At 45.3% G+C, this 12741-nt stretch overlaps 1 protein-coding gene across 2 annotated transcripts in view; it reads right to left on the bottom strand.

Moving 5' to 3' along the window:
* The window catches only part of LOC117643634, a 16741-nt gene extending 9995 nt beyond the window's left edge, over window positions 1-6746 (bottom strand). The window contains exons 1-3 of one of the 2 annotated variants that reach the window (XM_034382629.1): window positions 6029-6746; window positions 4585-4667; window positions 62-188 (exon numbers count right to left, since the gene is read on the bottom strand). In XM_034382629.1, coding sequence (XP_034238520.1) covers window positions 62-181 — 120 coding nt within the window. In that variant the 5' untranslated portion in view covers window positions 182-188; window positions 4585-4667; window positions 6029-6746. The remainder of the gene's footprint in view (window positions 1-61; window positions 189-4584; window positions 4668-6028) is intronic. The other variant, XM_034382630.1, reaches the window with a different exon arrangement.
* Window positions 6747-12741: the final 5995 nt, after the last annotated feature.

Below are 12741 nucleotides of genomic sequence, written 5' to 3'. Positions count from 1 at the left end.
GTTGCTGTTTTTGTAAATCCAACATTGTGTCTGCGATTTAACTAAACGCGTTTCTTCTTACCGCATATGAGTTAATTGCCTTTCCCGCTTTGCCGTTGGCGATGTGCGGCCCGAAAACAAATAAGAGAAACACACCCAGGACGACGCTCTTGCAGCCATCACGGACTCGTCTCTGCGACATCGCTGCCCTGGAACCAGAGCCATCAACTTCGAATCGAATCCATCGGCACGGTGTTTGAAAATGCCCTGAATTTTCAGACCCAACTAGTAGAGTACCGTAGAACGGGGTAATATGAGACATGAAGGAAAATCGAGACAAAGCGCCCTGTTTTTGGTTTTTGTCGTGTTGCTCTAAGCAGTTGTTCAGAAGACCATCGTGAATTTTTTTTTCGTGATCTAGGAGGCCTTGGCAGCTCACAGGAAACGCACGAAGGCAATCGGAGACTCGCCAGGATTATTAAGAACCAAAAGAAAATCCTCTAAATTCTGACAAGTTTTATAAAGTTCGTAAAAACCTCCCCAGAAACCTCGGTTGGAACTCGGGTTCTCGTCCGAACGAGGTTTAAATCTGTAGACAATCATGTCAACATAATCAGGACAAAATTTGGTTCTGTTATCGAGGGGTCCTATTCAAAAGATCTTATCTGGGCGTTACCCCCAAGACAATCTTATCTTGAACGCAGGCAAATTTTACTCACTTTGACCCTTTGGGACGGGTACGAGAGTAAGCGGAATATATTTCTGCATGCACTATATGTTTCTTTCATCTTTCATCTTCACATTTCAGTGAATTTAATCACAAATTATATCGATTTGTAGCTGTATCAAATGATCAAACTGAGTGCAATTTGCCTGCGTTTAAGATAAGATTGTCTTGGGGGGAACGCCCAGATAAGATCTTTTGAATAGGACCCCTCGTTATGTCTACTCCCGGGCCACATGTTCCAGATGGAGTACAATTTTGTTACCTTGCATGGAAAATAGAGACACCTCTTTTCGTTTCAAACATGAGGCCAAACATACTCCACTGTTATTAATTTCAAGTAATAATGATTTTAACACGAATTGGTTTTACTACCTGACCGGCATCTATGCTCTTCGATTAGTATTTTCATGTGACAGGCACAACTCATGACTTCTTAGACATTTTTCAGCTCTCTTTAGTGACACCCATTTTTCTTCCCTCCAGATTTTACCTCCTCTTCATTATGGACCCTAATCATCTTAAAAATGAATGAAAAGAACTTAATAAGCTCCAAACCCGCCTAAATGAGTTAATTTTCCATACTTCTTTACCATTTTTCTCTTTTGTCTCATATTACCCCACATTGCAGGGAAATATGGGACGGCATTCCGAGGGTTATTGAAAGGTCCCTACTGCACCTAAAAATCTGAAATTTGGAGGGAGTGTAGCCAAAGGGTTAATGAACAAGTGATGAACACCTCAGCACCTCAAGTTGAAATTAAAAGGGGGAAATTTACAAAAAACCTCGAAATTTGTCTCATATTACCCCGTTCTACGGTACTTATGAGAAGAGCTAGACCAGAAGTTGAAAAGAAGTCAGGAAGGACAAAACCGAGACTAGGAGTGAGAGTCTGTTAAAATAAATTTAAAAATCCCGGGGGTACGTTTGGAAGCTCAGGGCATATTGCCGGAGACCGTGTTTTGCAGAGTGTTCGTTTCTAAGGAGGGCTTACGTGAGGTTTGGAGGGCCCTCCCGAAAATGCACTTCAAATCCAAGTGTGAGACGACAGTCTCGCACCATTTAGCGAGAACCAATACGTCTCACGCTTACGAGTGTGAACCACGTGTGCCTTACCCTTGGTGTGAGATACAGTTTTTCTCAAACCCTCAGGGAACCATGGGCAGCAAAGGTGGGCCAAACCGTTTCTCACCCATTTGGCCCACGCTAAATTGTGCGTGAGACAATCCTTTGTCACGCCCATGCGCACTAAGTAAAGGACCTTTGATGAAAATGGCGGGAATTGTCATAAATTCGTTATCAAATTGTCCTCATTTTAAAGTTATAGGAATTTCGTGTTGTATTTGTTGACAACAAATTCTCCTAGTAGAGCCTTACTGTGGAGCAGTTGGGAATACTCTACAAACTCAAGTGTGTAAATAGTACACCCCACCTGGAGTGTATATGCATGTACACTTCAACCTGGAGTGAACTTAGCATGTACACTTCAACCTGGAGTGTACTTGGCATGTCCACTCCAACCTGGAGTGTACTTGGCATGTCCACTCCAGGTTGGCGTGTACCGTAGAACGGGGTAATATGAGACAAATTTCGAGGTTTTTTGTGAATTTCCCCCTTTCAATTTCAATTTGAGGTACTGAGGTGTTCATCACTTGTTCATTGACCCTTCGGCTACACTCGCACCAAATTTCAGATTTTTAGGTGCAGTAGGGACCTTTCAATAACCCTCGGAATGCCGTCCCATATTTCCCTGCAATGTGGGGTAATATGAGACAAAAGAAAGAAATGTTAAAGAAGTATGGATAATTAAATCATTTAGGCGGGTTTGGAGCTTTTTAAGTTCTTTTCATTCATTGTGAAGATGGTTGGAAACTATAATGGAGACGATATAAAATCTGGAGGGGACAAAAATGGGTGTCACTAAAGAGAGCCGAAAAATGTATAAGAAGTCATGAGTTGTGCCTGTCACATGAAAATACTAAACGAAGAGCATAGATGCCGGTCAGATAGTAAAACAAATTCGTGTTAAAATCATTACTACTTGAAATTATTAACAGTGGAGTATGTTTGGCCTCATGTTTCAAGCGAAAAGAGGTGTCTCTATTTTCCCTGCAAGGTAACAAAATTGAATTCCATCTGGAACAGGCAGCCCGAGAGTATACATAACGGAACCAAATTTTGTCCTGATTATGGCGCGGGATCACCCCCGGGAGGTGCAACGTTGGGGCCGCGCGGGTCCGGCCCCCGCGCGGGGTATAGCCAGGGCTGCTTTGGTCAATACTCCCCTCTCATCTCCTTTGCTAAAAGTGTGGCACTTTCCCGAGAGATAGCACCACTGTCAGCTACTTGCAAAAAAAAAATGAGGACCAAATCCAGGTGACAAAGTCCCATCCTCCACGTGCATTTTCTTATTGTCAGCGCAGCCCGTTTTGGCAGTGTAGACGCCGAGGCAGCCGAGACGATCTCCGTCACCCTCGTCAAAGTGCACAAAGACGGCTTGACAGGTGGCCCTCTGAGGGCGTGCAGCAACGAACTCTTTCTTCAAATTTTCGAATTCGAACATGTTTTAGCTGTGTTCCTTGTTTCATTGCGGTTTCGGCAGTATAAAACTTTACCCAAATAGAGGAAAATTGCATGCTCGCCTCCCTGCCCCCAACCGAAAAGTGGGCCGTCTGGGGCTGCCCCAGTGGCCAAGCACGCTGCCGGTCCTCGCCTCCGAATCCTGGCGACTGCAGCGGGGGGAGGGGAGGGGGCACACGCGTCGGAGTCAATAAATCGGAATGCAGCCAGGTGTCCATCACAAACTTGTCTCGCCGCACCGGCCAACGTCCGTGCAGTTCCGAAAACCTCCGCCGCGCCACCTCTCAGAGCGCCACGAGCCGACCGCCAAATTCAAAAGGAGAAAAGGAGGGGAAAAACAGTGCTTTTTTCGTGCAGCTCACCCTCAGAAAGTATCGATACCACAAAAAAAACTGAAGGTAGATTTGTGTAGGGGAAAGACGTGCGCACACGTTGTGGTTCCTCTGGGAACGAAATTCCAGGGGCATGTCTGTCAAATCTGGAGTTGAACTTTGACCCAATTTTGGCCCAACTTTGACCAACTTTTTGGACTACAAAGAGCTTCGCCCCGAACTTCGGAGGTACCACAACGGATAGGCGCTCATTTTTACTGCCGGAATATGTTTTTAGTTTTGGTCTACGTTTCGTACTTTTGGTGGGTGAGCTGCACGAACATTGAACAGTTCAACGCTCAATATCTCTGTTCAAATTTGAACCAGCGCCAAAAAAATTTGTAGGGTGCATCAGAAGTGTGTTCCGAACACGTGTTCAAAATTTGAGCCCAATCCGTTAACTTCAGTTTTAGGTGATCCCGCGCCTTATGTTGACATAATTGCCTACAGATTTAAACCTCGTTAGGACGAGAACCCAAGTTCCAACCGAGGTTTCAGGGGAGGTTTTTACTAACTTTATAAAACTTGTTAAAATTAAGAGGTTTTTCCTTGGGTTCTAAATAATCCTGGCGAGTCTCTGGTAGCCTTCGTGCGTTTCCTGTGAGCTGCCACGGCCTCCTAGATCACGAAAAAAAATTCACGGTGGTCTTCTGAACAACCGCTAGAGAGCAACACGACAAAAACCGAAAAAAGTGCGCTTTGTCTCGATTTTCCTTCATGTCTCATATTACCCCGTTCTACGGTAACTTCAGGTACACTGATGCTGGCTCCCTGCTGCAGGTATGAGCCACCTGGCATGTCCTTGGCAAGTACACGCCAACCTGGAGTATACATGCCAAGTACACTCCAGGGTGAAGTGTACATGCTATGTACACTCCAGGTTGGTGAACATGCATGTATACTCCAGGTGGAGTGTACTTTGTACACACTTGAGTTTGTAGAGTAAACACCCATGAGCATTGGGGGCTCTTGGCGGAAATGTGAATGTGAACCGTCCACTGCCGAGCGATCACTGTAAAAGAAGTCTTACAGAAATTTCACAATTTTAGTCTGAAGTTTTTAAACAGACTAGTGGTCTGAAAATTCAGATAAATTATTCTGACCATTCTCTCTGAATTCAAATCGAATAACACTTTCAGACCGCTACTCTGAAATATTAAATAAAAGTGTCACCCAGAAATGAAAGAAAGAGAACAATATGAATCGATATCAAATGACGGTCCCTAGTTCCCACTTTTTCTTGTTCGCTCCAGCCCTGGTTCGAACCGGGAACCGGGACTTTTCGGTTGCGAGCTAAGCCCGGTACCACTGCGCAACGACGCTGCCCGGCGGCTGGGGAATCCGTGCCACGTGACTCTCTGCAGAGGATACCAGCTCCTTCTGGCAAGTCCGGAATGCAAGTTCGGGCAACTCTTACCGTTATCTAATTGTACATACATGAATCTGGGTGAAACACGGGTAAACATCATTAATTCCGATTACGCATGGACTTAATTGGTAGACAATCTGTCAAAATTTTCTACCGAAATTATTATCGCGTGGAATAAATTAACAGCACTGTTAAAAAAAATTTCTTAAAATTCAGACTAAATAGTCAAAAGCAGATTTTCATAACGTTGGTCTGAACATTCAGAGTAAGAATTGCTCCGAAAAATAAGACTGCGAAAATCTGAAATTTTTGACTTCGTTAGTCTGATAATTTAGACAAGAGAATAGTCTGAAAATTCAGACCGCAAAATTTTTTAATCGTAAGAGCTTCCCAAATCAAAATTTTCTTCGTCGGTCTAATCAGTAAACCTTTCCTCTGAGAGAATGGCGCCCCGAACTGTACCGAAACTTGGTACTGCCACTGCGACTCGAACCCCGGACCTCCGGGTTACGAGGCAGCCACCTTACCCACTAAGCCGTGTGGCGCTTGTGGGCTGCGAGGAGCGTCGAGCCGAGTACATGCTGCGACTCGGCGCAGCCGTCCGACAGGGGTCCTGACGGTCCATACCGAAGTTACTCATCGGTTTTCAAGTAATCCACATACCATTATTAAATGTTGTGTTTGACGACATGATTTTGACTTCAGAAATACAGAGATTACAAATTGTATTCAGACCAGGCGATAAAAAATTTGGACTGCGGTCTGAATCTACAAGAAAGACCAAGGATTTCTGAAAACTAAGAGCATCAATTGTGAATTTTCATCTCCTCGGTCTGAAAACGCATTTCAGACCGTGCAACCCAAAAAATTTATACTAAAAGTCTGAATTTTAAGACTTGAGTCTGAATTCCCATTTCAGAGTAGGAAGTCTGAAAAAAATGGTCTGAATTTTCAGACTTTTTTTAACAGTGAGAGAAATGATGCGAAAGGCACATTAGACGTACCAGGACAGAACCGTGCGCAGACAGCTGTGCTATCCAAATGGACAGCTGGATGATAACAATGAGCAACCTCCCAAAGCGGATGGCATTAACCCCAGCTGCCACTCAAACGTCCACTAACATCGATGGCATCGGGAAGTGACGCGAAAGAGAGACAGAGGCATTTGCCACAACAACAAAGAAGCGCATGCTATGTCTATCACTGTCACTATTGCGTGTGGTGTATGCAGAAATTTAGTAAGATGGTATGTCCCCCTCTATTTGAGATCACAATTACATTATTGTTACTTGCAAAAGAAGTTGTTATAAAACAAAAGTGTTGTTTCTGGATGGGTTCCACGTTCAGACACAAAACAATACTGTTGTTTTTTAACAGCATTACTGTAGGTGATTCTGTTGTAATATTACAGGTTTGTGTCTCTTACTTTCAAATGTGGGACAGACCGAGTCTCATACTTGTCAGCGTGGGAAAAACGTGGCTCGCTTTTAAATGTCACACACATTGGAGTTCACGTCAAATTGTGTAAAGCTGTCTCCAACTTGAATTAGCAGTGTGAATGTCTGGGCCGTACCTTAATTTTTATCCGCATTAAGGCAGAATGTATAGACTCCTACTTCGACTTTTTTTGGGCCTTAAGTAGTTTTGGCCCGTCCCGTTTCCTTTTTGTAAAAAAAATGACGGAGGGACGGGCATATAGTATGATACCTGCTGTGCGTGCGTCCGTCCGTCCGTCCGTCCGAGGACATCCCGTGGTCCGATCTTCACCAAATTTGGTATGCAGCCTCCTTAGGTGATCCTAAGAACCGCCCGGTGGCAGCAAATCCGATCCGAGCCCCGGGGGCGCTGCTGCAGGTGCATCATGGTCTACATGGGGTCGAAGAGAATTTCGGCAACGGATACAGCTAGGAGGGCATCTAGGGGTATTTTTGGACACTCTACAAAAAATGTCCTGTCAACGCCGTTTATTTATTACCAATGTTTGCTGTTATGCAATTCACGGCGTTTGCTGTGAACTAGTTCACGGCGTTCACTGTGATCTCGGTTACAGTGTTCACTGTGATCTGGCCACAGTAAACGCCGTGAATTGGAGCCTGATTTGCAGTACTTCTGTGCTTAGCGGCGTCAAACTCACAGTGTTTACTGGGGACCAGATCACAGTGAACACCGCGAACAAGATCACAGTGAATCCCGTGAGCAGATCACAGTAAACGCTGTGAATTGACCTACAGTGAAAACTGGTAATAAATTAACGGCATTTACAGGACATTTTTGGTAGAGTGGAATCGGGGCGACCAAACAAAACCAACGGTGCCAGTTTCAAGCGAATCGGAGAGGTTTGGACCCGGGTTCAAATCCCAGTGGGGTATAGTTTGAACATTCTTTCTATGCAAATTTTTGCATTGTTTCTGATGTTTTTGAGGGCGCTGATGACGAAAATAACATTTATTTCGACCGCAGACTCAGGTTCAAACCCCGTCAGGGTTAAACAAAGGCGAAATTCGCACATTCCCTGATGAACGGGACGGGCCAAAGTTGCCGATGTATATCGCTACTTTTCCTTTTTTTTGGGGGGGGGGGGCATTTTGGATCAAAAATCGCTAGGACGCTTCGTTTAGCGGGAAACCGGGATCGAATTAAGAGAAAAGGCTGGAAAATTGGTTAACAACCAATTTTCCACCCTTTTCTGTTAATGGAACCCCGCACTACACTGACAAAAAATGTGTCCTTAGCGACGCATTTATCGCTAATTTTTGGCTGAGCGATAGCGAAGCCCGTTACTCCATTGGGGTTGAAAAGTTTTGTCTGTCTGTCTGTGTGTCTGTCTGTCTGTGTGTGTACACTACTCCTCCTGAACGGCTCGGCCGATCTCGGTGAGATTTTGCACACTTTTTGGGCATGTCCTTGGCTCGGCACACGCGAAATTTCACTATCCTAGCTCAACTAGTTCAGTTTTTATAGCCGAAAAACACCTAAAAAAATCTCATTCAACGAACGTTAATGAAAGCAGATGATACTCGTTTGGTTTTCTTCTAAGTAGTTGTTCGGGATTAATTGTGTAAGAAATAAAATAGATAGCCCAATAAATAGACCTAAGCGAGCTGGGAGCTGGCCAGTGGTGCGAGCCGAGCTGTGGTTTGCGCTTGCATCCGCTTGCACCCTGCACCGATGCACCGCGCCCCGAGCTATGCCGAGCCTAGAGGCATTGTTGCTGTTATGTGCGCTGTACCCGGGGAGAGACTGTGCGAGAGGAGGCAGGGCATTGTTGGCCGGTGCCGCTCGCGCTGTACCTGGAAGGGATTGTCGATGTTCCGCGCAGACTGCCTGCCATGCGACACTCACGATCCCGCCCGGCAGCCACCACCCTAATATTATTGTTAGGATGCCGCTTGATTTCTGGATTTGGGAGTAAAAGCACGCTGCCACCTTTATGTGTCTAATAGTTTTAGATATGTTTCAAGTGTAGTAAAGGTATCATCTGCTAAAAAGGCGAAAAATCGAGTTTTCTGCAGGCAAATCACTGCTGCCTTGAAGAAAGAAGGGTCTGGGGGGCAGAGACCCCAGCCCGGAAAAGTTAAAAAGTTACAAGCGATCTAGAATGAAGGGGGGTCTGAGGGGCGGAGCCCCCCAGCATGCAACAAGTCAGAAGTAACCGACGATGGACATGCTATTGCCTGCCAAAGGCAGGCTAGCGCCGCAGGCCAAGGTAGGTACGCCAGGCGTGGATTGGAGGAACAAGCAGCGAGATATCGCGAAGCCTGTTACGACAAGACGCGGCCTGGCGTAAACCTACCTTGTAATGTCTGGGACAAGTATTCATGGAGTACTTATGTCGCTAAATTTATTGACTGAGCGATAGCGAAGCCAGTTACTCAGGTGGGGTTGAAAAGTTTTTCCTGTCTGCCTGCGTGCGTGCGTGCGTGCGTGTCCGCACTACTCCTCCTGAACGGCTCGGCCGATTTTGGCGAGATTTTGCACACTGTTTAGGTATGTCCTTGGCTCGGCACACGCGAAATTTCACCATCCTAGCTCAACTGGTTCAGTTTTTATAGCCGAAAAACACATAAAAAACGGCGAAAAATCCGAGTTTTCCGCAGGCAGATCACTTCTGTCTCCAAGAGAGGGGGTCTGGGGGGCGGAGCCCCCCAGCCTCAACAAGTTAAAAAATTCCAAGAGTCAAGATCGAGTTATCTGCAGATGAAGCAACTCTAACTAGAATTAAGGGGGGTCTGGGGGGCTCCGCCCCTCAGAATCACTGTGGCAAAAAGCTACGGAAAATCCTGTAAACAGCTTGTGGTATTCTCCGTAGGCCCTTATCATATTCTCCGTAGGCTCTTACAGTATTCGTAGGACGCACAGTATTCTCCGTAGGACCGCACAGGATCTCCGAGGCTATACAGTCTTCGAGGTCCTACGGAGAAGACTGTCGGATTTACAGAGAATACTGGCGGCTACGAGAATACTGTAAGCAGCCTACGGAGAATGATAAGGGCTACGGAGATCTGGAAAAATACAGGATTTTCCGTACCTTTTTGCCACAGTGATGAAACGAGTTAAAAGTAACCGACGACGGACAAGCCATTGACTGCCGAAGGCAGGCTAGCGCCGCAGGCCAAGGTAGGTACGCCAGGCGCGGATTGGAGGAAAAGGCAGCGAGACATCGCGAAGCCTGTTACGACAAGACGCGGTCTGGCGTAAACCTACCTTGTTTTGACTAGTTCTTTTTTTTTATAATAGTAATGTTGCTATGACTAAAGAAGACCAATAGATGATCATTCATAACATGCTTTAATTGAGCAGATAATTGCAAAATATGTTGTTTCCACACAAATTGTATCGTTAAGAGTGATAACAAGAATTTTGTTCTTCAACGACAAATTGTCGCTTACAAGATTCAACGACATTTCTTTCGCTTTGGTTCCTGATAAAACTCATTGGTTTGGAACGACTAAATTTTCACTCATCTGATTGTTTCTATACAACCATTTTTTAACAGTGCAGATTTCCTGAAAATATAAGAGGTGTCACACCAAAATGTAAAAAAAAAAAATACGATTTCAAGAAATCCTAGGAGTCACGAAGTCAATTTGATTAAGAGAGTGGAGAAAGAAAAGAAGTGGCGTTGTGAAGTTGTGGCTCAGGGGACTACCAATGGCAGTGGTACCAATGTGGTCGATGTGCCACCCGTCGAAATTTAAACTTCACAATGAATAGAAATCAAAATGCTGGTAAATTCAAAAAATTCCAATGCTAATGTATTCCGCAGTGTTCTGACAATGGAACATCTTTAAAGTCCATCATTATTAAAATGTTCTTAGCAGAAAGAAGGCAGTAAATAAATTTTCACGGGTAGGCAAAAATCTTCTCGGCGTCTACGCCCTTGCGAAAATCGCGAAGCTGAAAGCACCAGCAGTCGCGCATTAAAACTGCCCCTCCATTGTTGCTGACGTTGAATTGTTTGGCTTGTTTCAAAAGGCTATGGTTCTCTAGTAATGTTTTCTTCAATTCTGTGTAATATTTCTCACTCACAACGAATCAACACCACGACGGTTGGTTTGACAAACTTCATAAACTCGGGAGGGAAGGTTTCGAAACGCGGGTGAGTCTTGTTCGAGGAACACGAGCACTGCAAGTCGCGAGGTGGAGCGAAGTGGTCCTAGTGCTAACTGAATCACAACAACAACAAAATTGTTTTATTGACAGAAAAAAAAGTAATATTTGAGAAACTTTATGTTGGAAAAAAAGAACTTTTGTTTCGCTAATTTTTTGTGAATATTTTTTTAGAAAGTTATCACATAAAAATTGAAAATTTGTTTTATATAAATTTTCAAAAGCAGGAAACAAAGAAAAACAAAAAAGAGAGCAAAATTAATACAGATTTCAAATGTTACAGTTGGTCAAACTGTTAAACAGGTTGCAAACCTTCTGCGCATGTCCAAACACACTCCGATCAAGAAGTATTATTGGATAGTTCTACCCGAAAAACTGCGTTCGAACCGACACCAATTCTATTGTTGCATCTTGTCTACCTGCAGTCAAAGAAATTTTTCATTTCGAACGTGCCATTTCATCTTTTGGAGTAAGCTGTATAGACCCAAAATGAAGCTCGGCTTTTGGTCCGCCCCGGCTCGGCTCCCCCCACTCACCACACCGCCCCATGCGAACGCCGGATTGGAGAGTACTCACATAGCCGGTATGTCCCCAAGCAGAGTCGCAACAGCAGATTACACTGGGGGCCAGAAAACGCAAGAAGAGAAGTATCGGAGGATCCATTGCTGACACCAAATTCTTCACCCAAGCTCTTCACAGGAAGCGGCGAAGGCGAAAGCACGCCGAAAACGAGGACACGAGAGCACACAATGGCTGCTGAACGCCGGCGGCGAGCTCGCGGAGGGACGCCGGCGGCGAGCTCGCGGAGGGACGCCAACGCGACCGGCCAATCGAGACGCAAGAATACGTCAGCTGACCCGAACGGCCAATCACAGAGCTGCGCCGACGCGCAGAGTATCGCCGGACGCAAGCGCGCGCACAGCAGTTACACACAAGGAGTGTCGCCAGTCGCAAAACTTAAACAATTACCACAACAAACATTGACTGTACAAATACAAAAGAAGTAAAACTGTTAAAGATGCTTCGCATTTCCTTCATTCGAAGAGGAGTGAGAGTACAAGTATAGTTTAGCAGCTGACAAATCTAATTCACAGAACCACTGTCGACTTGGCGCGCGTCTGGCAAGCCAAAATGATCTTCATCATGATGAACATCGCCTTCTTGGCCATCGTTGCTGCATTGATCGTGCACTACTTCATGAAACAACGCCGCCCAATGGCCCCAATTATCTACCTGGAAGGAAACATCGCAGCTGGAAAATCGACTCTTGCAGCCAACCTCAAGAGATTGGAACTTTTCCCAGTACTGGACGAGCCTGTCAAAGATTGGCAAGACGTGGAAGGGCATAACTTGCTAGAACTTCTCTACACTGACCGAGTCACTTGGAGCTACACGGAAAAAAACCGTTGGTCGTCACGATCGGATATACCCAGTTGTCGTTACAGTGATTGTGGGCATCGAACGGCTTGATTCAGACAACCAACTAGCGTATCCATCCTCTTACAAGTCACTTGGTTGGCCCGAGCCGATCGTCACAACCGACCGCTCTGCTCAAGGAAGTTCGGTTCTGAGAGTCGAGGTTCCACGGGCCTGCCGCTTGGTGACGGCGTGTCCGTTCGCCTATTAGTATTTCCGATTTATGTTACTCAAGTAAATAATTTTCGCAAATAATGCTGTCTGTTGCCTAGGTAAATATCTTCTCTAGCTGTCAGCTAAAAGTTCTGAACAAAATATTACACTACAGTCGAGAAGAACGCATTTTCATGTTGCCTCTCGCTGGCGTCTACGTTCGCCCATTAGGTTAGGTGCAGGCATGATCCCTAATCGTGCGGATCGCGTTTCACACTTGGAAAAGAAGCAGGGGCACAACTTTTGAGTTGTGGAGAGTGGCGCAACTTCGTGGCTTCATCGCCACCTTCACTTTTAACTATAATCCCTCTGAAGGTGCAAGAAGTGCTACGACTATGAGGACCACTACACTTCAAGTTCTAACTATTCCTACGTGAGGGTAAAAATTCCCCAAGAACGAAATCCGTCGGCGAAAGTGTCAAATGTGTTGGTCCTCTCGACCAACTTTCTGGTCGTCTCGAAGCGTTCCAAAATCACA

This window comes from Thrips palmi, unplaced genomic scaffold, assembly GCF_012932325.1.
Source record: "Thrips palmi isolate BJ-2018 unplaced genomic scaffold, TpBJ-2018v1 HiC_scaffold_17, whole genome shotgun sequence".
In the NCBI taxonomy this organism is placed as follows: Eukaryota; Metazoa; Arthropoda; class Insecta; order Thysanoptera; family Thripidae; genus Thrips; species Thrips palmi.
This window is presented reverse-complemented; position numbering and strand designations above follow the sequence as displayed.